General features: G+C 32.0%; 1 protein-coding gene and 1 long non-coding RNA gene across 2 annotated transcripts in view; both read left to right on the top strand.

The window, feature by feature from the left end:
* The window catches only part of LOC134722804 (acidic mammalian chitinase-like), a 56,983-nt gene that overhangs the window by 18,763 nt on the left and 12,091 nt on the right, over window positions 1-26,129 (top strand). The window contains exons 3-6 of the mRNA XM_063586429.1: window positions 11,748-11,991; window positions 16,140-16,264; window positions 16,532-16,661; window positions 17,786-17,938. Coding sequence (XP_063442499.1) covers window positions 11,748-11,991; window positions 16,140-16,264; window positions 16,532-16,661; window positions 17,786-17,938 — 652 coding nt within the window. The remainder of the gene's footprint in view (window positions 1-11,747; window positions 11,992-16,139; window positions 16,265-16,531; window positions 16,662-17,785; window positions 17,939-26,129) is intronic.
* Window positions 85-4,010, top strand: LOC134723530 (uncharacterized). Its single transcript, XR_010108103.1, has 3 exons — window positions 85-190; window positions 1,255-1,387; window positions 3,874-4,010. It is a non-coding gene; the product is annotated as an uncharacterized LOC134723530 (long non-coding RNA).

Here is a 26,129-nt window from a genome sequence, read left to right as displayed (position 1 = left end):
ATTATCAAGTTTTTGTCATTTATTATTTTTAATAATTTTATAATCGTTTTATATAAGTGCACGTTCAGCAGTCCTCGGATACTACGAAAACTCTGAGCATGCGCACTTTTACCGCCTGAATTTTGAAAACAGTGATAAAAGTTGCAGTGAAATGTTGTATCTCGATTCAGAATCCAGAACAAAGAAAAAGGTAAAATATAAATTGCACATTACTTCAAAAAGGTTTTCCATGATAACAACAAGTATAATTCAAGAAAATATAACATCTGTTGCCGTGTAGGGCTCTGTTGACTCATTGACTGGTTACCGAGTTGAAATACATGTATGATACTTCTTCCTTTAATGTCAATATATTATTGCACTGGTACATTGTACAGGATATTTAAGCCGACATATGTGTTTTATGAAACCATTTTTCAAACTTTTCCATTAACTTGTGTTGTTTTTTAAGATATATTAAGCAATTGACGATAGAAAGTAAAAAAGGGGGAGGGCAATTGTTTTCTCTCCATGACACCTCCTATAATCCTTATATTTAAAAGCTGTAAGGTTTTTTTGCACTTATTTTTAAATATTGTTGGAATCATAAAAGTCTGATCAATATCACAAATGCGAAGCTACATTTTTTTTTAGATATCTCTGTACATAACAAACTCGCCCCATTACCTGATTATAATCTCAGCACATTACAAACTTGCCACATTTAATTCAATCACGGCACATTACAAACTTGGCATATTACAAACTCGTCCTATTAATGATAATACTACATGTATCACCAGTCGCAAGCGTGAAAACTGTATCACTGGTGGTCGTCCTAGACCTGCATGAAATATTTGCCACTGAACATAACGAAACCAACAATCAATCAATGTTTAACTGGGTCTTACATAGGAATAGACAATTTTACCATTTGTGATAAAAACTGTCAGATAGGCGTCACAGAAACTTTTAAAAAAAAGCCTTCCAAGATGTCATAATTATTTAGACTAAGATCCACGTGCACGTACCAGTTGGGAAAAGTTGGGCAAAATTATCCTTTTGTTAGGGTAAAACCCAGTTTACTGGGGTTAAGAAAAACAGTATATAGCGAAGTCTTATTTGCTTTTCAATTTATGGTATGGAATGCATGTACATTTTTCACTTTCCTGGTTCTCCCAAAGATTTGTTGGACTGACACACATGTAGTACAATGTATGTACATAGACTGATCAATATAGAAGATAATTGATTGTATTTATGATTTTTTTCCAGAATCTTGTATAAAAATCCACAGATCCAATGTGTGATCATGTGTCTGATGTTGTGGAATGCACTGCAGTTACAATACTTACAATGTAAGCATGTACATGTACCAGATCAAAAAGATGGACCAAGATATAAAAAGGTAAACATCATGATCAGTTGATCAGCTCTTGTTATACCCTCCTTCACTGGGCCATATGGTTTTACTCTTGTACTGTATGTACATACATGTACATGAACATTGAACTCAAAATTGGTTTCTGAACACCTAACTTTAGTTTGCCTGAACCACATGTTATGAAATTTATACACAATGCTTGTTATCATAAAACGCAGAGTTTGATTTTTGAGACCATCTGTTTAACTGTTCTTTATAAGTTACTAGTATGTCCTTCAATCAGAGCTCCAGATAAGCTGCGTATTTGCGTGATCACGCAATACAAATAATAGAAAACCCAATGCAATTGCCCATTACAGGGTTCAATAACCCAATTAATTCAAAGGAAAACCCAATTATATGCCCAAACCATGAGTTCTCAACCCTTTTGTTGGCTACCGTTTGCGTTATTTACCCTTATCTGTTTTCACTTGTTGCGTAAATCTATTTTTATTATATTTATAATTGGAAATGTCCTTTCGTTCTAAAAATAGTTCCCTGCATCAAGTAGCTGAAATGGGTCCCTGTTGGCATTTTCCCTTGCTCAAAAGGTACACGTGTGTTTGAAATCATTCGATCTTCTCGGCGTTTATCCAATTAGCGTGTGCCATGTTGTCATATTTTTTTCGAAAATTGCTCGAGATTTAACATAACATACATTGAATTAAAACGAGAGTGAATGTCCGATAAAAATATTGAATAGAAGCATGTTTTCAGCTTCTTTTGAATAATTGAGGGAAAGATATGATGATAACAACACTCAGCCAGTGTTTAAGGAAGCATCTGTCGAACGCATGGGCGCGTTTGCGTACCTTAACGAGAACAATTGCTAATAAACACGGGACTTCGTCAAAAACTGAATCAGTTGCCGTTAGAATGTGTGAAAGGCCAAATGATATCAATTATGAAATGATATGTAATTGGAAATCAAAAGTTCTAATAAGGGATAACTTACCCAGATTTATGTTAATTGGAAAAAACAAAAACATTCAAGTATAATTAGACTTTATCTACTATTTTTTTCTCTCGTTTTACGGTTAATGAGTTAACACACACACACACAGGCATTCCTCTCAGAATTTTTATATAAAGGTATATAAGAGAAAAAAAGATCTGAGACGAGTGCCTTAGAATAAACATATCCGTTATTTACAGTTTACATAAGTTGTGAGAAAATACACTGGCAGAAGGTTTGAAACGGGACACAATTTAAACCTACAAATTAATTGCTCGTCAGTGAATTAAGAAAATAAAACAGCTATAGCACATATTATTCAAAGGAAGAAACCTATTTAAAATGGAAAAACATCCAGGTTGATATTGCCTAAATATTCAATAGTGTGTTGATGAAAAAACCCAATACATTAAGGAGCTTGGTGGTGAAAAACCCAATTTGATATTAACTTTAGGGGTGAATTGGAATTGATAATGCAATTAAAAATCTGTATCACCCAATTACATAGGAAAATGGTGGGTAAAAACCCCAATTTGTGAATTCTTATCTGGAGCTCTGACTTCAATGATACATTGTAACATCATTTGTGGCTCATGGACACTTTATTCTTTAATTAATTTTATATATTAAATTATAATTGGTTCATTTATAGATAATAATAAGATTGCGTTCATTGGCATATATGATATACACAACAGCCTGGGTGGATTTTGTTTTTTCCACCAGCCCACCGTGAAAAGCCCACCTGTGCCCACTCCAGCTATAATTCTTTTTTTTTGTAAGAAATATTGATTATAATTGCTTATCTGATTTTTTCAATTGATTGTAAGTTTGCAAGTCTTTTGATTTAACAAGCTAGTAATTTTACCCACCCGGTGCTCACTCCCACTGTGAACGGGTAGACAAAGCAAAATCCACCTGAGTTGTAGTGTAAGGTCTTGCTGTTATGATGTGAATAATAAATTTATTAACATGTCAGATTAAGGTAAAATCCTAAGAATATCTTAAATGAATTGATGAATGACAATTTTGAGAAACCATACTTCCTTTTAATACGCCTGTTTTAATACGGAGGTGGTTGTTTTTGAAATACCAAGATGCAAATTAAAGGGAGTGTTGTTCTTATATATTTTTTATTCTGTCTGTGCTGGGGGTTAAAAAAAAGGTTGTCCCTGGGGGTGAAAACAGTTTTATATGGAACAACCATAATTTCATAACATATTTTCTTTTAAACAAGGACAAAGGTTAACTAAAAGTTATAAATTATCATATTCTGCTGAAATTATGTTCAAATTTCTAACATACATTATCAAAAATTAAATGTGTATATAAAATTGGCAGATACAAACATCTCAGTAACAACACAACATGATTATGAATCTGCAAGATTTATTATACCACCGACTGCACATAAAAAATATTGATTATGTTTAAACAAGGATATTTTTTAAGAACTGCTGTTATTCCTGAGTTGGGATAAAAAAAAATATTTTATAATATATGAATTTTTTTTCAGAGACTGGAAACCAACACAAGACCAGCTGACGAGAGGGCAGAAAACCAAAACTTTGAATGCCATGTATACAACCAACACAAGACTAGAATTTGGAATAAAATTTTTAAAAAACAGAAACATACTATTATTTTATTATTGGTTCATGTACATAAGAAAAAAGAAGTCCTAACTTTTGGATAGGTCTTTCTCTGGTATGTCAATGGAAAAAAGCAATAGTTAGTTTGATTGAATTTCAGTTATTTTCTTCATTTTGGGATATTTTTAGAAGTGTGTATAAGTTGGTCGTGTGGTCTAGTGGGATGGCTGCTGTGCAGGCGTTTTGGTGTCACGATATCATAGTAGCATGAGTTTGAATCTCCGCGAGGGAAGAGCAAAAAATTTGTGAAAGCAAATTGACAGACCTAACATTGTTAGGTTGATGTTTAGACGAGTTGTATAAGTTGTGTAGAAATATATATTTGAAAACTACAGACTTTGGGAACTCTTCCAAAACATTTTTCGTAGCCTGTTCTTGTGTAGGGAATCCAGCTGAATGATTCTACAGTACATATTAAGGTATATGTGGTAGTTTTTTGTACTTCTGAATAACCATTAAAAAATGTTTCCATTGTCAAAATGAAATCTACATTCTAGAATTTCCACCGTCATATAGTGAAACTATTAGTCTAGGACACTGAAACCCTAAACATTTTGAAGTTGCAGCATGTACCAAAAAACTTGGCAAAGTGTCATGTTGAAGGCTGTACATTTACCATAATTGCTAACATATTTAATATTTGATTTTAGGAAAGAGGGTTGTCTCATTGGCCATCATACAAAATCTCGCCTTTTGAATAATATTATGTGTTAAATTTTTGAAGGAAAGGTTCTTTTGTTAAATGGAAATGTGTAAATCTTGTACTTCAGTATTGCAAAAAATAAAAATAAAACTTTATAAACCTTAAAACTGTGTGAATCATGAATTGGACAAAATACATTTGCTATTTAAACCCGACTAAAAGGTTAAAAAAAAACTCTTTTGTGACTATATTGGAAACTGCTGGCTGTTTGGAAGTAAAGCATTTATCAACATTGTTGTCGTTTTTTTTATGTAATTTATAGGTGTTTCTTGTTTTTATATATATATATATAGATTAGACTGTTGGTTTTTCTGTTTGAATGGTTTTACACAAGTTATTTTGAGCCCTTTATAGCTTGTTGTTGGGTGTGAGTCAAGACTCCGTGTTGAAGGCTGTACCTTGACCGTTAATGGTTTACTTTTATAAATTGTGATTTGGATGGAGAGTTGTCTTATTGGCACTCATACTTCATCTTCCTATATCTATTGTGTCCATCTTACCTACATTGAAATTATTTGAAAGTTTTAAAAAACAGGTGAAAAGAAGAAAATGTAGACCCTGTTTACTTCTTCAATGAAATTTTATTGCTCTTATCAATCAAATGAGGACAAGGGTCATTTACAGTGGAGTTGCAACGTTGTCACAACGTCCTATGAAGGTAATAAATTACGTCACAAATTACGTTGTGACAACGTCGTGTGGATGGTTGTCAGCACGTGCCTTGGAGTTCACAAAATTACGTTGTACCGACGTAATTTCACTACGTTGTCACAACGATAGTATTACGTTGTCACGACGTAATGCCAACGTTGGATTGTTTACTGGGTATATTCGTTCTTTTTACGGAATCATTGTTTGACTATAAGCATATGCTATTAAGGCTATTAATGAGCCGCCCACCTACAGAGCCAGAATCATCTCATTGGAACCGGTTCTTATTTCTGCACAGACATAATTCCTTCACTATTCTTTATATTTTTTTTTTATCATATTTCTTCATTCTTTATTTTTCTCGCCCATATTTTTCTAATCTTTTTTATTTTTGTCCCTTTTTCTCTTTTCTGTAAACCATCCAAGCTCCTTGTACATAAAAATAGATTGATAAAATATATTATCCGGGTATTTTTGAAGATATAAGTAAATGACGACTGTGGATATTCAAATATGTATTTTATGTCACAGACGATATTTCTATAGGTGTTGCTCATGTCCGTTAATTGAAACCACAGAAAACAGTATACACTTTTAAACATGTTATTGAAAAGGAGTATATACATGATATAACGATAAATAATTTTTTAATCACCAGATATTAGTGTTGTCAAATCTGGCATTAAATGGCTTGTCTGTGAGGAATCCTGGCGAAGTTTTAATTAAATTAATAATCGAATACACCGTATCAACTATAGCGTTTGTACCAACTTCAGATTGAAAAATTGAAAAATAAACTTCTTGATCTCGTAGAATTGAATATGTCTAAAACCGATTATTTTTTCCTTTTCTCTTGTTGTATCCAAACATACTGTGTAGTGTTTCAATTTGAAAAAAATAATTATTAAAAAGAAGATGTAGTATGATTGCCAATGAGACCAAAATGACACAAAAAGGAACTATATATCACCGTACGACATGTTTCCTTATTTTGTTTGCTTGATTCTTAAAGCATGTTACTCTTACTATCACGTTTACATTGACTATATTTATATTGGTTTGCATTTCACAATTTTTGAGTTAGCATTTCGTTTAAAGTAAGACAAAGCCTTGCACTACGGAGGTTGCACATTTAGATGTAGGTTTACACAATATTAGATAAAAAACGAAATAATAAAGTAATTAGTAAATAATCGCATTACTAATTTAAAGCTTCTGTTAAAAAAAATGTAAACTAATTATGTTTCTTTAAAGGGGCACTAGCTGTCAAATTCATGGTCACCGATTTGACACAAATTCTCATATTTGATTAATAACAATGTAAAACATTTATCCAAACTACCAAAAGTCCAAAAGAAACAGTTTATAGAGTATGGGGTAGATAATATGTATGTTCGTTTCTTGTGAATTTCAGTCCAGACGCCATTTAATTAACTCTTGATTTGACCCATTTAAGCGATGTAAACATAAATAAAGATATGAATAGATTAAACCAACACGTCCAATTGGATTTTTATAGGTCTGTTTGATTTGAATTTACAGATTCAACATATATGTTCCTCATTATTTTTAACAGTAAAAGAATAATTTTATATGGATTGAATAATAATCAAATGGTTTACCGTAGTTTCACTTTCATTGTTGACATTCTTTCTCTTTAAAAATAACCAGTACACGTACAATGCATGCGTTGTCAATATCTAGCTAGGTGTTAAACCGAAGTTCACATGAATACAGATTTAATGAGGTCGACTTATTCACTTGCAAGTGAATTAGACAATATCAAAGTTTCTTCGCTTAATATCCACAAAATTGAACTATTCTGGATGCTAAAAACAAATTATTATTTTTCTATTTCACTTTCATTATTGATTTAACAAAAAAAATCTTACTTTAGATTTTTTATATATCTATTTGCTAGTACCCCTTTAAGATCCTGCCCCGAGCTCTTATTAATTTTATGTTTTTAGGATTTGCAATAGTAATCAATATACCGGACAATTGATCTGTCAAAATAATTACCACGACGACATTTTTTTCGATAAAACATTAATATAATAAATACAAATTTTTATCAAATCTATCAAAATTGAAAAAAGTCTGGTTAACCAGTTAGCGTTTTTGGTATTCGGTATTCGGTCGTTTGACCCGTTAACCGGTTAACCGTTGACAACACTAACAGATATGCTTTATCTCTTAATCTCATTATTTGAGGTACCATATGAAATTAGTTTAATGGTTCAAAGAAAGCGAAAAGCAATACTACTGAATGTTTAACAATTGTCATGTTTATAAAATAAGCGGTCAAAAAAAAAAAAATGATTTATTGATATCAAATATTTTAATCCAATTATCTTCACACGTGCATCTATTTGTAGCGCCGCCTTCTAGATTGAGTAACAGTTTATCCGATTAACTTATTGAATATAAATAGTGTATCTTGGAGAATTTTTACGGTTGTTCTAAGCATGTATAAGCAGTTATTTATTTAAGAGGTAGAATATTCTTTTTAGAATGATCATAGACTTATTATTTAGAGGTTGGGTAAGTGTTCGGCTGGTTTCTGATAATTCATCATCAATGTTTCTTAGCTTATTTATACCAAATTCAACCATACTGGCTGCTTAATACGAACGATTAATACATAATTGCACTTTCATAAATGATTGAAAGAAAAAAAATCATAATTTAGATTTTTTAGTTATCCCGTAGATAATGCCCATTCAACACTATATGATTGACAACCTTCATAATCAAGGTAAATTTAAGGATTATGTACCCTTGTATTGATCTAATGCTGAAAATTTGAAAATGTTCCCCCCTTGTACTCTCTTTATTTTGGCGAATCAAACCTTGATAGATAGAGGATTATTATTGCATGCAGTGCTAGCAATGATTTCTTTCAGGTAGATGGGGTGTCTAAATTATAATCAATATATTTTTTTAATAATTTGCCAAAATGTAGTTTATATCATGCTTTTTAAAAATAATAATAAAAAGAATGGGTCACCGGGCTTATTTTCATGCTAATCAGTGTTCAAAATTGACAAATTTTCTGCAATAAAGCGCAATCTACACCATAGAATTTAGATATATCACATGATAAGATGGCTTTAATAATATGCTTTCAGTTAAGAAAAAGACATAATGGGGTCAACGGACCCTTTTTCTTGCTACATTATAAATTAGGTAAATTCGTAACACATTCTATTGTAAAAGTACCTTAATTTAATCTGAATTATCTGCCCTTGTATTTGAGTTGCCTCCCCTTTTTTGGCAAAGTTGAAACAAAAACAATCGAAAAATATTTTTTTGGGGTATGTTTCGCGGCCTGAGAGGGTGTGTTTCTGGACTTTGTCGATTTTTCAGAAAAATCTCTCAGGCCGGAGACTTTTTTTTTTTGTTTTTGTAAAATGGAACAATAAATTTGATAAAACATGGCATTTTCTATATATCGAAGTGGAAGTTTTTACACATGAATAACCTAATAATCTAAAAAATTTGCACATTTTATTTAAGATCTAGACCTTATTTTCTGGTATTTTCATATTCAAGATGGAGGAAGACACCCTATCTACGTATACCTTAAAAGTAAAAGCTAATATAAATATGGACCAATTCAAGTACAACTTTTAGGGTGTGCTCGACTTTAATGACTCAGCACAAGAAGTTTTGGAATTTAAAGGTTGTTAAGGACTTGTAAACAATAAACGTTAGGTGATCATAGAAAAACAAGTGAGAGCTCTATGTTTAAAAATTTATAACAAAAATCTTCGTACTAAAGTCTCAAGGTTTTTGTCGAGCTTGCGACTTTTGTCGAGGCTGCGATAAAAGTTGCAGATAGCTCAACATACATGTAAGGATGGTGATCCGGCGTCGTAAGCTAACTTCTTTAAAGCTTTATATTTTAGAAGGTTGAATACGTGGATGCCTCATACTTTGTATATAGATGCCTCATGTTACAACCACATGTTCAATGTCCTCGACTTCATTTTGATGCTTCAGCGACTACTTAAAAAAACCCAGTTTAGACTTTTTGCAATGATAAGTTCTCTCTTATCATAATTAATAGGTTAACTATATTTGGCATGTGCGTACCTTACAAGGTACTCATACCCGTCAGACAGTTTTCAATTGACCTCGACCTCGTTCAAGTCCATATCTCAGATACTATTAGCAAAAGGACTAGTATATTCGGTGTATAGAAGGACTGTTAGGTGAACAAAAAAGTCATGTCCAACTTACAGAAGTCATCTGACCTTGACCTCATTTTCATGGTTCAATGATTATAGTTTAGATATTTGGTTTTGATCTGTTTTTTTTATACTGTATGCAGTATGTCTTCTAAATGGAATGATTATAAGGTCCACATTTCTGGCTTACAGGTGTCATCTGAGCTTGACGTCGTTTTCATGGTTAATGGTCAAAGTTAAGTTTTTTTAGTTTTGGTCTGCTTTTCTAATACTTTATGCTTTTGGTCAACTATATTTGATGTACGGAAATATCTTATGATCTATATGTCAGTGGCACCGTTTTTATTATTTGACCTTGACCTCATTAGCCTAGTTCGTTGCTTAGTTTTAGTTTTTTGTGTTTTTGTCTGTTTTTCGTAAACTATAAGCAATAGGTCAACTACATTTGTTGTATGGATGAATCGTTAGCTGTACATGCCTGCCTGATATGGTTCATCTAACCTTAACTTCATTTTCATGGTTCATTAATGAATGTTTGTTTTTTTACTTGGTTACTGTTAAGTTTATGTGACAGTTGTAATAAAGCTTTTTATTGAGGACTATCAACATAATATCAATGATTAGAAATGAAGGCGAGACATTTCAGCGTGTGCACTCTTAACTACAAAAATCTTGGTTTTATTTTCACCAAGTTCTCTTTTTCTTTTAAACATGCTAAATGCAATTAAACTTTAACTAACAAATTGCTTTGAACGAAGTTTCCCCTGGATATATGTACACAATGGTCCATCTCTATTATTCATTGTCTTTGGTGTTTTGGTCCTATTGCAGTTTGAAAAAAATTGACAGGCCACAGAAGGGGTGATAAACCTTAAACACAAATAGTGTGACAATAATTAAAATTCTATAAAGACTCCTCCTCCTTAAGGTGGTATGGGTGTCTTCCTCCATCTTGGATTGTAAAAAACAGAGAACCAAAGGTCAAGATTTTCTATCAAGTTTGCAAAATTTGATGCAGGAATGCAGATATTTAATCAATGTGTATTTTCATTTTAAAGAATCAATTTATAAGAATATAACTGAAAAATGTTTTATTTTTTTTGCAATAGATGATTATTTTTGGTTGTTTTAAAAAAATGATTTGGCATTTTAAGGGGAGGTAGCTCTAAAACTGAATTTTCTAAAGGATTCTACATGGAATTTTCCTATTTTGAATTTTAGCTGGAAAAAACGTACGGTGACCCTATCTTTTCTTTTCATATTCTCAAAGCATTGTCTGAAAGCTATCTTTTCCTTACGTATTTAACAATTATATCATTTTGTGTAGTTTCTAATCACACAATGGTGTTTTTTCCTGTATAGTCCAAACAAAATGTGTCATTTTGTCACGCCCTGTAGCTTGAGAAAATGCGCGGTAACCTATCATTTTTATTATATTTTTCAACATATATCAACAGATATTACGTTTTGGCAAAGTATCAACACATTCTATCATTTTTATTTTAGACTCCCATACCACCTTAAGGCTGCTCCTAGTTGACCAAATGACATAACAGTAGTTTGTTCATAAAATGACATACTACTCAATACACAACCTTTGAACCCATTTGTATCAGATATAATTTGAACTATGTAGGTCAGTGTCTGTCTTCATGTTAAATTGATATTAAAATAAATATTAAATGCAGATTTCTTAAATAAAATTATATGTGGATAATAGATTTATCCTTTTCCTATATATATCTGGTTTTTACGCTTCATTTAGCAAAAGTTATGTAAATAGATTAAAAAAGACGTGTATGAGTGTCAATGAGACAACTCTCCATCCAAGTCACAATTTGTAAAAGATAAACCGTTATAGGTCAATAACATTAACGGTACCAATTTTTCTGCACCAAAGTACGCTCTGCAATAATTTGTACGAAGTTGCATTATTATCAGTAAATATCTGTTCGATGACCATTTTGAGGCCTTGCCTAATAGGTCAGGTTCTAGTGACTTTGCATTAACTTTTTGTGACAGACACATTTTTGTTTGCAGCAAGTTGCATAACTACAGTACAACTCAGTTTATCCACCATTTCTAAGCGGCTGATGCTGTCTACCAGATTGTCTTTTTTCTGAATTTTATTCGGACAGGCGAGACATATCTCTGTATCAATAGTTCTTTTTTTTTTATTTATCTTTTACAGATATGTTCGGCTAAATAATTTGAAACGACACAACTCATCATTAAAAACATTACTAGCGCTATATGGTAGGTCCAAATTTTATTCTCAAATGTCCAGCACCAAAGATTCAAGGGCAGAGTTTATAAGTTCAGCTATACAGTACCTGAGGAAATATAATTTCGACGGATTAGATATCAACTGGCAATATCCGGGAGATTTGGGTGGTAAACCTGAAGACAAAGTGAATATAGGATTACTGGTTAAGGTATAACTATTTTTATATATGTATGCATCATTATAAAAACAAAAAGTAAATACAGAATGTTGCTCTTGAAATATAGAATTATACAAATCATTTTGTTTTTCTTCTAGTGGTCCAAAACTGTCAAGTGAAATAAAAAAAATGTATCTGCATTCAAACACTCTTCAATATATATTTGAACAGTATGAAAAGTTAAAAGGCAATGTATACTGTAGGTGTACTAATTTTGTTATATTGTAGTTCATTTATGTGTGCGTAAAAGCAGATTGTTGTGTCAAAACATTTACTAAATTAAGGACATCATTCGTAAATATAGCTCAACATGCAGACTTCTTATACGTTTAGGTATTTCACATCCATTTTTTTATTCTTTATAAAGCACAAAAATGTCAGTATTCACCGCAGGAACTAACAAAACCTTTAAATAGACTTATTAAGAAGGAATATAGTTACGATACTGTTGTCAGGTCATTAATGATTGCATATTTTGGCGTTAATTTTGATTCACTTATAGGGTCTTTGCATCGGAACTAAACACATTTATTCAAAAACCAGTTATTGGCATGACACGGGTTATGTTCTTCTCATATATATGGTATGATGGTATGTGCCTGATATTTATACATGTATGATGAAATCATAATCCTTCAATCAGTTTAATTGAAGTCTGGAGCTGGCATGTCAGTTAACTGCTAGTAGTCTGTTGTTATTTATGTATAATTGTCATTTTGTTTATTTTCTTTGGTTACATCTTCTGACATCAGACTCGGACTTCTCTTGAATTGAATTTTAAATGTACGTATTGTTATGCTTTTACTTTTCTACATTGGCTAGAGGTATAGGGGGAGAGTTGAGATCTCATAAACCTGTTTAACCCCGCCGCATTTTTGCGCCTGTCTCAAGTCAGCAGCCTCTGGCCTTTGTTAGTCTTGAAATATTTTAATTTTAGTAAATTGTGTACAATTTGGAAATTAGTAAGGCGTTAATTTTCACTGAACTAGTATATATTTGTTTAGGGGCAAGCTGAAGGACGCCGGGTATTCCTCATTACATTGAAGACCTGTTGGTGACCTTCTGCTGTTGTTTTTTCTATGGTCGGATTGTTGTCTCTTTGATACATTCCCCATTTCCATTCTCAATTTTATGTTAATGTTTTATCCATGTAGTTGATATTGGAAATAGAGAGCTTTATTGAAAATTGTTTTAATCTTAATGAGTTACTCTCTTAAAATAAAGATAAAATTAGGTCCTTGCACTTTTCTATGGAAAGACCTATTGTATTTGCTCTGATTATTATTAGGTCTTTCCACTTTCCTTTGAAATACCTATTGTTTTTTTTCTGATTATCATGATTATTTTTCTTATTAAGTCTTTTCATTTTTCGATGGAAATACCTATTGTATTTGTTCTTATTGAAATGTCTTTCCAATTTTTTTTATTGTATTTGTTCTGATTAATAGGTCTCTCTACTTTTCTGTGGAATGAACTATTGTATTTATTCTGATTATTAATAAAAAAAATCTAAAGCCATATTTTGATCTCGCGTAACATTTTTGTTTCACAATATGTCGCTAAGATTTTTTTAATATCATACAGTTTATGCGCTATTTATTTTCACCCATTCTTAGCCAAATAATGTTCTTTTTGAGAGTTATCTCTCCGAACACTTTTTTCCTTGTGAGTTCTTCTCCGTAACCGCAAAAAGAATTCGACAAATTTATTATATTGAATTGCTCGTTATATGATTTGTCCTATTTTGACCGAAGCTCCATCTGAATGTTATTTCCCCTTATGCATGTGATATAAGTGATGTGCATTTATATCTTGTAAATCATAAGTGATAGACACCAAAACTCTTCTGATTTGAAGTTTTTGATACAAAAATATGAAAAGTAGGCCAAGGTCAGAGGTCAAGGTCATATTTAATATTTTGATTTTGGCTTATTTTCAAATCTTATCAAAAAACCGTATAAGATATCGACCTGTTGTCAATCATGAAGTTTGGTTGAGAGGCTAACATTAAATTGGAGTTTTCACCACTCTTACATGTATATTAAAAATTAGGCATCAAGTGATATAACTCATTAATCATATATAACTATGATTTTTGGTCTTTCGATATGAAGCTCTTGATTTATGACCCTGAAATTGAACCCAAGGTCACAGGTAAAATTGACGTTCTAGAATTTGTATACTGCTTTTACCTCATATGTATGCATGATAAAGCCATAGGACTTTTTGCATTATTTTGCAAGCAACTTGACCATTGAAAAGTCAACCGGAAGTGATCTGTTGTGAACCATGGGTAACTATTTTTTGAACTTAGTTAATGGTAAATTTAACAATATATTTTTTCAATGAATATCAGGTAAACTATAAAAAAACCCGGAAGTAATATATTTCAAACCGGAAGTAACAATTTATCTCTTTACTTAAAAAAAAGAACCATACATTTTTGGAATCAGCGTATAAGAAGCTACCATTTGATGCATTATGTGATATTTTAAACTGGATTTTCATTTTTTTTTTATATCAAAGTTGATCTTTATGGGCGGAAATTCCTTCGAACAATTGATTGTTTTTATATTGAGCCTTCGACTTCAGTCGAAAAAAGCGAGACATAGCAATCCTACATTCTCGTCTTCGGCGGTGTCAACAAATACTCACTCTGTGGCTCAAGTTCTTGAAATTTTATCAACTTTCTTAAACTATCCTAAAGGAGTAGGTCCGGTAAGGACCGATTTTGGCCTCAAATTTCTGGTTCATCTGACGAAAGATTTTAACCACTTTTTGAACACTTAATTGTCTATTTCATTTGAATCAATTAGTTTCTGTGAATGATTTTAACTGATTTTGTCATTAAAAAGCGACCCGATTCAAGCTCAAATATGAAAAATCTACCAAATATGCCAAAAATTGTCACTTTTCAGATGGTTCTCGTCAAAAATGAAAGTGGCCGCATCCATGTTCATCCTCAATCTTTATATATGTTATGTATTATCATAAAATACAACTTACATTTTATAATTAAGGATGAACACGAATGCGACCACTTTCGTTTCACACGAAAACTGTCTAAAATTTAACTAAAATGCTAGAATTATGAAGACTTAAATGGTACTAGTACCTGATATATGTGCATTGTATTGTCAAAAACAGCCCATATTTATGTAGCAGAAGCATTCTACTGTACAATAAATAACTAAAAGTTTACATTTTGACAAATATTTAAAACTGCTATATTTTTTAGCCAAAATGGGGTCTTAATGAACCTACTCCTTTCACCCAAATTTCAGCCTGCTAAGCCGAACCATTTTCTTTGTAAAAAGGTAAATCTCTATTCACTTTTTATCATATGTTTGCATCTCCTTCGTAACAAATTTCGTTTACAAATTGTTCGTTACATCCTCAGAAATATTTGGCTAATTTGAATCGAAGCGATTTGATTAAAATTTAAATGAGGTATCTTCCTTTAAGAAATAAATGTCTTGGTATGTGTTATTAGCTTAAATACCTTTAATTTGTTTTTTGAGGCATTTAGGTCCTATCTTAAGAAACGAGGTCATGGTCAAGTTGCAGTTGTGACTTTTTCTTGTTTTTGCATTTTATATAACACTTTAAAAAATATGTATAAAAGAACAAGTGCAAAATGATTGCTTTATGGAAATGAAGATATGTTACTTCTGGTCTAATACATTCTAATAGCATCTTATATGAGTTAGCACCCCTGAAATTGATTATCACTTCAAATTGGGTCATTATAAAAACATATGACCTTTAAAAAAAGGTTAGGTGACATGACCTTGAAAAATGACAACAGGAAGGGACTTTGAGAAAACCGGGAGTAGACTTATTTGCACTTTTTTCTTGAAAAAGTTCTTGCAATATATATATATTGTAAGTTTATAATATATATATATTGTAAGTTAGATACACCAACTTATCACTAAAGACTAGAAGTGAATAATTAGTTTGTAATTGTTACCACTATTATTAATATAAATACCTTCAGTCACTTTCTGTGTATATTTGTGCATTAACCTTTTAAAGTTATAATATTGAGTCTCATTAACATGATTGACGCTACCTTACTTCTCTCATTCATAGTATTGCAACAAAGATTAAATATTTAAAAACACCTTACATGGCAGGAACTTAAAGAAGCTTTCGACGCAGAGTCCCATACCTCTGGATTTGTCTGTCTTATTTTGACTGCTGCAGTTGCTCCTAAAAAAGACACCATCGAAACCGCCTATGATATTCCAACTTTTTCAAAGTAAGCTATTTTTGATATATAATTTGTTAGTATAAAAAATACCAAAAAAGATAGAAGAATAAGCATAATACAATAAAATCGGAGATCCAAATTTCCTGTTTCCATGTTAATTTTCCATTCATGAGTGCAACAATGATACGAATGTATGTTGCTAATTTTTTTCCTAGTATTTATTACTTTTTTTTTTGTCATCAAGTTATGTCAAAACATGAGTTCGTTTACTTTATGTTTCTTTCTAGCTACATGTATGTTTACTAATTCTTAAAGGTACGTGGATTTTATCAACATAATGTCTTATGACCTTCATGAATACCACTTCAGGCCATCTACAACGGAACACTACAGTCCATTATTTCCCAAGTCCACTGAGAACGGTGATAGAAGATACTTAAATATTGTAAGTAAAAATATCTCCGGAAAGATTGGTAAATGTGTCAATATGTACAATCAAAATCTATATTTGAATACATATAGATTTTCACAACTCTCTTAATATTTTACCAGAAGCTTAACTTCACAAAACCCATGTATATCCTAACTTGTTCATTTACCACTTTTCAAAAGTTAAATCACAAAAATACCGAATACAAGGAAAAATCAAAACGAAAAGTCCGTGATCAAATGGGAAAACCCAAATTCAAACTCATCGAACGAATGACTATTAACTGTCAAATTCCGAACTTGGTGCAGACATATTTTTATGTAGGCAGTGGTGTATTTAAGCTTGTTTTATAGCTAGATAAACCCCTCACTTGTCGCAAAATATTTACTAATTACTAAAATTACTAAAATTACTATTAAAACCAACAAATATTCAACTTACATGTAAGAAAAACCAGAAAAACCATACAGACATTGCACTTTAGCAACAATGAAAGACAGGATTACACAAATATCATAGCACAATAGCATGTACAAAATGAAGGGATGTATCAGTACGAAGCCACGTCATATTTAACAAAGAAACACAAAAAGACAAAGTACATTAGCAAAACACATTTCCATTTTTGTTTAATGTCTTTAAGTGATACATGAATTCTGGAAGTCACAAAATATCGCCAAAAATCTGGTTTTGAGAAAATCTTTTCAAAGAATATTATGTCGCACATTAACCTTAAACATGTAATGCAAACTCATGCATATGTAAATTTGGGCTCAATATTCTCAAATTGAATTGCTTGATCAAAAGTTGCATCTTACATGCAAGTTAATTTACTAGCAAACATTATCATCAAGAGCACTATGTTCTCTAAGAGAACGGCTACTGTTACATGATGTTAAAAATGTGATCTGTTTTATTGATATTATATTTAATTTATAAAATAAGAGTTTCAAATTACTTTTCACTTTTTTGGCAAGTTATTATTTTTGTTTTGGGTTATACAGGTTATGGGTTGTATTGCATTTTTTTTTATATGATACTATACTTGTTGTAATTGTTAATTAAGAATCTGTTTACGTATCATGGACAACGTTTTAATTTTTCAACGTATATATCACTTTGTTTTGGTTTGGTTTCAGGATTACGCGGCAAAGTACTGGAACTCATCAGGAGCACCGAAAGAAAAAATAATCATTGGTTTAGCTGTGTACGGGGTATTATTCCGACTAACCGGGAATCAGACAGGTATCGGAACGGCTGGTAGAAGAAATCGCTACATGTCTTATAATGAGGTATTATATTTCATACTTTTTCATTATCTTTATTTCTTGCAAAAGACCGATATGGTGGTCTTGTTATATCGTGTTGCCTCGAGTGTGAACATCATGGGATCAAACTTCACTTGGGTCAAACCAAAGACTCTGAAATTGGTGCTAGCTGTTTCTCCACCAAGGACAAAACATTAAGGAGTACGATAAAAAAAACCATGCTGACATGTCACCTTTCGGACTGTGACCCTGTGAGCTAGTAAGTTAACATATGTCTCGGCATATCTCTCTGTACAAAGCATGGTACATTTCCTATTATATTACTATGTTTTCTGTCTGAATATGCTAATTAATTTGCCGCTTAACATCCATCCATCCATCATGACACTAGTAGCCCGATTTCAGTCTGAAACGGTCATTTTGGTCTGATCACATCTTGATTGACTGGATTTACCGCTAGAAGAAATCGTTGAGACTTTTTAGACCGTTAAGACTCCGTTACGATCGATAGCCGCATCAGGTAAATCAGTTCGTTAAGGCATGTCCAGACGGAAAAGACTGAATCGTCTAGCGGGCTGTTTAGACCCGTTAAGACAGTGTCAGACCAAAACAGACCATGTATACAAAATTACGTTCAAAATTTTCAGACCCTGTTTAGATCCGTTCAGTATACCGGTTTTGATACCACGAGTTGCGCCCCTTCTACTCGATAATGCATTTTAGATTAATATGTATATATTTATTTTAATATTACAATTTGAAGTATATTTTGGTTAATTAAAAAGATAAATAAAGATTAAATCTTCTGTTGGTTCTTTATTTCTTTTCTTGTTTTGTTGAGGAACTAATAAATTATTCGTCTATATAATTATTCATTTTTCAATAAATGTTAGTTTATATAAATATATATTGATAATTAAACATTTGTTAAATGCAAGGACGTATGTTATTGTATACACACCAAAATGTAAATTTAACCTTAAAATGTTGTGAACACCGTTGAAAATGTTTTTCGTATTTGAAGATTAAAAAGTAACGGAAAATCCTAAACGTTACCTAAAAAAGTTAAGGAAGTGTGGTATGATTGCCAATGAGACAAGCCACAGAAATGCAGCGGAGGCAAATTAACACATGCATATTTTTGTTTTAAGTATTACAGTTGCTTTAATTCGTTATCTGTTTATATATGTCATGGTTTACCGTGAAAGCTGTTGCTTTTTTATGTTTATTTTTTTCGTGCGAGTTACTCTATTAAACTTGGAAAAAAATATTCTCGACATCCGGAAATTAAAAAAAAAAAGACTTCCCGGATCCCGAAAGCTGATCATGATAGTGCATTCAGTCTCTGTCGGGACCGTGTTAAAGTATCACCGTATAAACATTTTCATTCAACAATGTTGTATCCTTATAATATTTATTCTCTAATTCATATAATATGTATATAGTACTTTGTATATATGTATGGCGTTAATTTAAAACAAAATCTGTGTTAGTTAAAATGGTCGAGTTCAATGGCACGTGCTAGTAATCAACCGGGTCAACAGGTAACAAATCAATGATCCATAACGTAAAAAAGTATATGCCTATTATATTTTACAATTACTCTCATCATCATTCTTAATAAAAAGGTGCCGTAGGGCTAAACGTTCATAAAGAATTAATGAATTTGTGTATATACGTACTAGATTTCTGACCGTCAGTTTTTAATATACATGTGTTTGTTTTTCTTATATTGAGCAAACTAACGAATTTTAAACTATTATACGTTAAAGGTTCTTACAATGTTATATATGTCTAAACACTAAAAGACCATTCAAAATATTTGAGCGCCGCATAGAAAATCATTAAAAACATGTACTGTTCGGAAGTTTGTTTACTATTCAAAAGAAACTGTTCGCTTCTCTATACTTGTATAGTTTAGAGAGTATTCCTTTAAATTGTGTCAGTTATATAAAGTAGTGTGTATCATTGTATTCTATTTATTTGGCTAATTGTAAAATTATAATATACGTTTTGTATTTCCCAACTATATATACTATAAGTTGTAGTGTGATTGATTGTTGGTTGTTTAAAGTCCAGTGGCAAATACTTCATGTATATTCAGGACCAGCTGTAAGTTTATGACATATATGGAACTCACTGGTGTAGTTTTCACGTGTTAAAATGGATAAAAGAATAATTAATTTTCAAAATATCGAAACATCAGGGAAGCAAGGCGCATGGATTACCCGCACTTATCAGTTCTTTTCTTTGTTTTGTGTTAAAAAAATAATGGTTTTTTTTCGATTTTTTTTATATGTTTCTATAATTTACGATAACTGTGGTGTATACCTGCTGTCAGACGAAAGAAACATATGTGCCCTCTAAATTTTTTTATGGATTTTTTGCTTTCGCATTGACGTTTAACACACAACTTTAATTACTTACTGTGATATGTATGAAGATATTCTGGAGTACTGGAAAATGAAGGATGCAAATCAAAGCTTTGAATTAAAATGGTCATTAAATAGCCACACAAATAAAAGAACAAGTGTAAGTGTTGGAATGACATATACAATATATCACCATGTGCATTGTCAGAGAATTAAAGTTTGATTTTACTTTGGTAACTAGACACAATTGAAGAGAGGCAGCCCCATCTTTTCTCCTTTTTGTTACGAGTACAAATAAACTGATCTTAGTTATCGTGAATCATTTCCTTTAAATGATAAAATCGCGCGTGATTATCTAACAAATACTCACAGTGCAGTGTACTGCAATCAGGCGCGGATCCAGCCATTTAAAAAAGGGGGGTCCCAACCCAGAGTAAGAGGTGGTCCAAGTACTAGTATATGCTCCCATTCAAATGCATTGATCGGCCATAAAAAGGGGGGTCCAACCCCCGGACCCCCCCCCCCCCCCTGGATCCACCGAGACAAATTATATCAAATTATAGAGCAGTCTAACGGCTCCAACTCAAAATTCATTCTATGTTGGGGGTTGGGGTTACCATTTAGTTTGAAAGCTCAAAGTATACAAGCTGTTTCACCCTTTTTATTGTGATGATTGGGAATTTGCATAAATCCGTTGGTCACGTGCCGAGTGGCGCATGCTGATTAAAAAATCACGCTTATAAGAAGTTGTGCATTCTGGTATGAGTGCCAATAAGTCAAAAATATTATTTAGTTGTACAATAATTGGCTGATTGGCAATAAAATGGTCCGTGTTTTTAAAATCAAAGGTTTTGGATGTCTTTAGTTTTCACCGTTCCTGGTGTAAAACATGGGTCCCTGGCTTATACCGAACGTTGACTTATTATATACGAACTAACCTACTACAGCCCTTAGATGGTGTAAACTTCCCAAAAAAAACGTGTATGGTGTTATGGTGTAAGGTGTATGGTGCTATGGTGTATGATGTAAGGGGAATGGTGTAAGGGGAATGGTGTAATGGTGTATGAGGAATGGTGTGATCGTGTAACGTGCAATCGGGAATGGTGTGAATGAATGGTGTACGACATTTCATTGGTTGAAATCGAAGTTCTTTTTATTTTAATTTTTCGGATTATTAACATTATTAATAATAATAATCTTAATTAATATTTTTCCAGACCATAATATATTATAAATAAGAATACGAAAAATAATTTAATGTGTATATTAAAGTAACTATTTTTATTATTTTTTCATATTCTTATCTATAATGAACAATTGCTATAAGATTGGACAATTGTTATCACTTGCAGCTATCAGAAATTAAAAGAAATGATTTTGTTTTATTACTGCATGCATGAATGAATTTAAATTAGATATATATATATTCAATCATTTTGGTTTTGACAGAGTTTAAAACATTACATATTTATCACAGTCCCTGATGGTCACATGAGCATGATGGTATACAATATACAAGTTTGTCGAGGATATGTGGATTGCGGATTAAGAAGTTGGATATCAAACTTCAAAAAACACCTGAGGCGAATTCCACACGGAAATGTAATTTCTCTTCAACAATATCCTTATTCTCTTTATTTTCATTTAATCTGGGCTAATACATTTTCTGGCATATACAATAAAAATAAAAAAAAAGATGAAATTGAGAATGGAAACGGGGAATGTGTGAAAGAGACAACAAAACAACCAAAGAGCAGACAACAGCCAAATGATTGGTCTCAATCCAAGTGGGGAGGCGACGAACTGCAAACAATGGAACCATTATTTGATAATATCAACTATATCACAAGACCACAATATACTGTTTTCATATATTTACATACTTAATCTATTCTATGGAATTTATTTCTGCACAAAAACCAATTAAGAAAATTAACTAAATTGTTGAATTCATATTTTAGTTCAAATTTTTTTCGATTGATTGTTGATTGCATAACGTTCAGTGGCAAATTTTATGCATATTTAGGACGAAATATCATTTTAAAAAAATATGGGAGGGTTGAGATACCGCTAACATGTTTAACCCCGCCACATTATTTATGGATGTGCCTGTTCCAAGTCAAGAGCCTGAAATTTAGTGGTTGTCGTTTGTTTATGTGTTACATATTTGTTTTTCGTTAAAAATTTATACAAATAAGGCCGTGAGTTTTCTCGTTTGAATTGCTTTACATTGTCATATCGGGGCATTTTATAGCTGCCTATTCGGTATGTGCTTTGCTCGTTGTTGAAGGCCGTCCGGCGACCTACAGTTGTTAATGCTTGTGTCATTTTTGTCTCTTATGGACAGTTGTCTCATTGGCAATCATACCACATGTTCTTTTTTAAATATGGAGTAATACTTTGACATATTCAAATGTTTCGTATCATTTGGTAAAATATCAAAAGTCAACTTTGCTTGTGTATAGATAGAATGAAACCATAAAAAAAGATAGTTCAGCTGAAAAGATTTAGTGCAAGAAACCGTTTGTGAACTGTTTAAGACAGAGTGGACTCCTTAGCAGCCGAGTGTTTAGACGCTCCCGGCTGGAAGGTCGATGTGCTTTAAATCTTGTTCCTTTGCAAGACTTGTCGTTCATATTCGTCAGTATAGGGCATATTATTTCTACGCTAACAGTCAACAAGTCTACTTTATACCAGACACGCAATAGTATTTTCAAATTTCTTTAATCTAATACGAAGATAAATAAAAAACACCTATATTAATTTGATACCCAATGTTTCCTTGAATATAAACATATTCTCATTCGGTCAACAAAATATGAAATCGGTAATAGAATCATATTCAATACAGTGTGGTCCTGGCCATTGATTGACGACCTAAATTATCCCATTGACTGGGACAGATTAGGTGAACGTTTGTTGGTAACAATCACTGCTCACTATGTACTTGATAAAGACACTGAATCTGTGGGGTCACCAAAGGTTCTCAACACCTAAATAAAGCAATTTGAAAAACGAATCCGGAATAATACGATGTGTTGATTTATATTAATAATATAAATCAAAACATAAAGGTTATTCCTGAATAATTTTTCGAATTATTTTATTATTAAAGGCGTTAAGAACCTTTGGTGTACCCACATTTTAAATTCTATAATAAGTAAGAAGTGAGCAATGGTCGTTACAGACAAACGTTCACCTAATCTGTCCCAGTCAATGGGATAATTTATGTCGTCAATCAATGGCCAGGACCACACTGTTTTGAATATGATTCTAAACATGCTGATTTGTAATACCCGGGAAAGTCAAGGTATAACACTCAGTACTTAAATAGCCCGATGATACAGACTGCATCATATATGTAAAAGAAATTCGTAAAGCATGACTATTCGAATGTAGGAAAAAAAGTCACAAGAAAAAAAATCACGGAAAAAAAGTCACAGGAAAAAAAGTTACAATATATATTTTTTGTATGAAATAGTCATATGGCTGCACATATATATATGAATATATTGAGAAACATTCCCAATAGATATTTAGTACATAGTGACTTTTTCACGAGCATTCCAACATACTTCTGCAAAATAATTTCACTTAAATAAATTGTGAATTTTATCAAAAATCAAAAAATGATATTAATATGTCCATTCTGTATAAAAATGCTCAAATTCATAGATATTAAAGTTGTATTCTGCTAGACAAGAGATCACCATCGATTTTAAAATTTAGAGTATCAATTCTCTGCGTGCCGCCATTTTTAAAAGTTGGATAAATGAGAAGACACCGTCTGATCACCTGCATGGTTAAAGGTATTACTCCCAAAGGTATTCTGAGGTGACACGTCCAGGTATTCAAGCGATTTCCTGTCGGGTGTATAATATACATCTCTGTCTTGCGTGTCCAATAGTGATATACTAGTCAATATTACTAAAACTCAAACGCTCGTTTATAAATAACATTTCTGGTGTAAAGAATATCATTTATAAAAATCTAAATAATTAAAAAAAAAAAAAGGTTTGATAAAATAAAAATCTGGTTACACTTTTTTTCCAAGGGTAAATTTGGGGAAATGTAAGTATTCGCAGTGGCGGATACAGAAATTTTCATAATTGGGGACCCACTGACTGACCTAAGAGAGGGCCCGCTCCAGTCACGTTTCAATGATTCCCTATATAAGCAACCAATATTTTTCCCAATAAGGGGGCCCGGGTCCCCCCTAAATCCGCCTCTGATTCCTCTAGTAGTCAAAAGTGAAGGACAGTTTGAAACATACAAGAAATATTGATTTAACAAAAATATACGCTCTTGTCGACCATTCGTTTGTACGCCTGGATTGAAAGTTACGGAACTATAGATAGTTGCAATTTAAAATTATATACTGGCGTTTTTTTATTGAACATAAGAAAGAAACATACATTTTGTTTAATTTTGGTTAAAAGTCCTTGCATGAAAACTGTATGTTATCATGGGATGTCGATGGACTATTGTATACCAAAAAGAAGAAAAAGAAAACCCATTTTGAATTAAATACAGGTCGATGTTTAACTTGCTTTATGGTTCATCGAAGTTATGGACATAGTAAAATTACAGATTTCTATTTCAATTTAATTGTTCTCGAACAAATTAAAGGAAGGAATTCGTCATCACAATTGTTGGGTATAATCAACGGTTTTATAATGTGAACATGGTTCTGAATGTACTTTATGCCAAATTTCCTGTTCCAAATTTCCTGTTCCGACATAAATGCCACATATATGCCACTGGACGTATACTAATTATCCCCAAGGGATGTGAATATTTTGCTGGAACACTATTGAGTATCAAATTTTTAAATTAAGTTCGGGATTTATTTTCTTTCTTGGTATTCAATAACAGAAAAAAGAATAAACTGCTTGTCCGCTTAATACATGTAGGAGTATTCTTGCCATATATAAGACTTCTAGTAATATCAAAAATATAGAAAAAATGACATTAAATTGGTTCCGCCTTTTTTAAAATATCGTTAAAAAGATGTGTGTCTAAGGTGAACGACACAAGAACCCCTTCATACTTTAGTACGAGAGTATAGCATGTAAACATTCCTTCTCAATATGGTTGTATTGTAAATCTTTTATAGATTTTTGAATTAACATAACCATAGTGTCGTGAGAGAAAATTCTTCGATTTAAACACACTCGGGATTAGCAAGAAAGTTCACAAAAAGAGTAGTGGGAACTTTACTGATTTTTTTTATAATATATATTTTTGATAGTTTTCCCGACCTATTTACATATTTTCAAACTTGAAAGGAGACCTCTTTCAGCTGCACGAGCCTGGAACATGTACACATGATTGTTGTAAGTAATAGCTATATAAATATAAAAGAGAAGGTGTGGTATGATTGCGAATGAGACAACTGTCCACAAGAGACCAAAATGACACAGACATTTACAACTATATGTCACCGTACGGCCGTCAACAATGAGCAACGCTCATATCGCATAGTCAGCTATAAAATGCATTTCAAAGATACTTCTATTAGAATAAAAGGTTAAAGTACTTACAAAATATGTCATATTGTAGAATGTGATTTCACAAATATATTATTTTCAAATTCGGAGTCCAAGTCAACGTAAAATCGGTTACACACTGTGTCACATTTTTCATGTTATATATCCGTTCTAACAATATCATTTTAAACACACTAACTTGCCTTTTCTTTATTTTGAATAATACAAATTCAGCTAAATTTTGTTTATTCCCATCAACAGAGATTTCTCACACTCATCCCAGACGTTAATAATGCACTTCAATTTTGATATTAAACAATTATTGATACGGATGACTACGCTTTAAAAGTTCGG

The sequence above is a fragment of the Mytilus trossulus genome, chromosome 6 (assembly GCF_036588685.1).
Source record: "Mytilus trossulus isolate FHL-02 chromosome 6, PNRI_Mtr1.1.1.hap1, whole genome shotgun sequence".
In the NCBI taxonomy this organism is placed as follows: domain Eukaryota; kingdom Metazoa; phylum Mollusca; class Bivalvia; order Mytilida; family Mytilidae; genus Mytilus; species Mytilus trossulus.
Note: the sequence above shows the minus strand (reverse complement) of the source record. Positions and strands in the feature narration are given on the sequence as shown.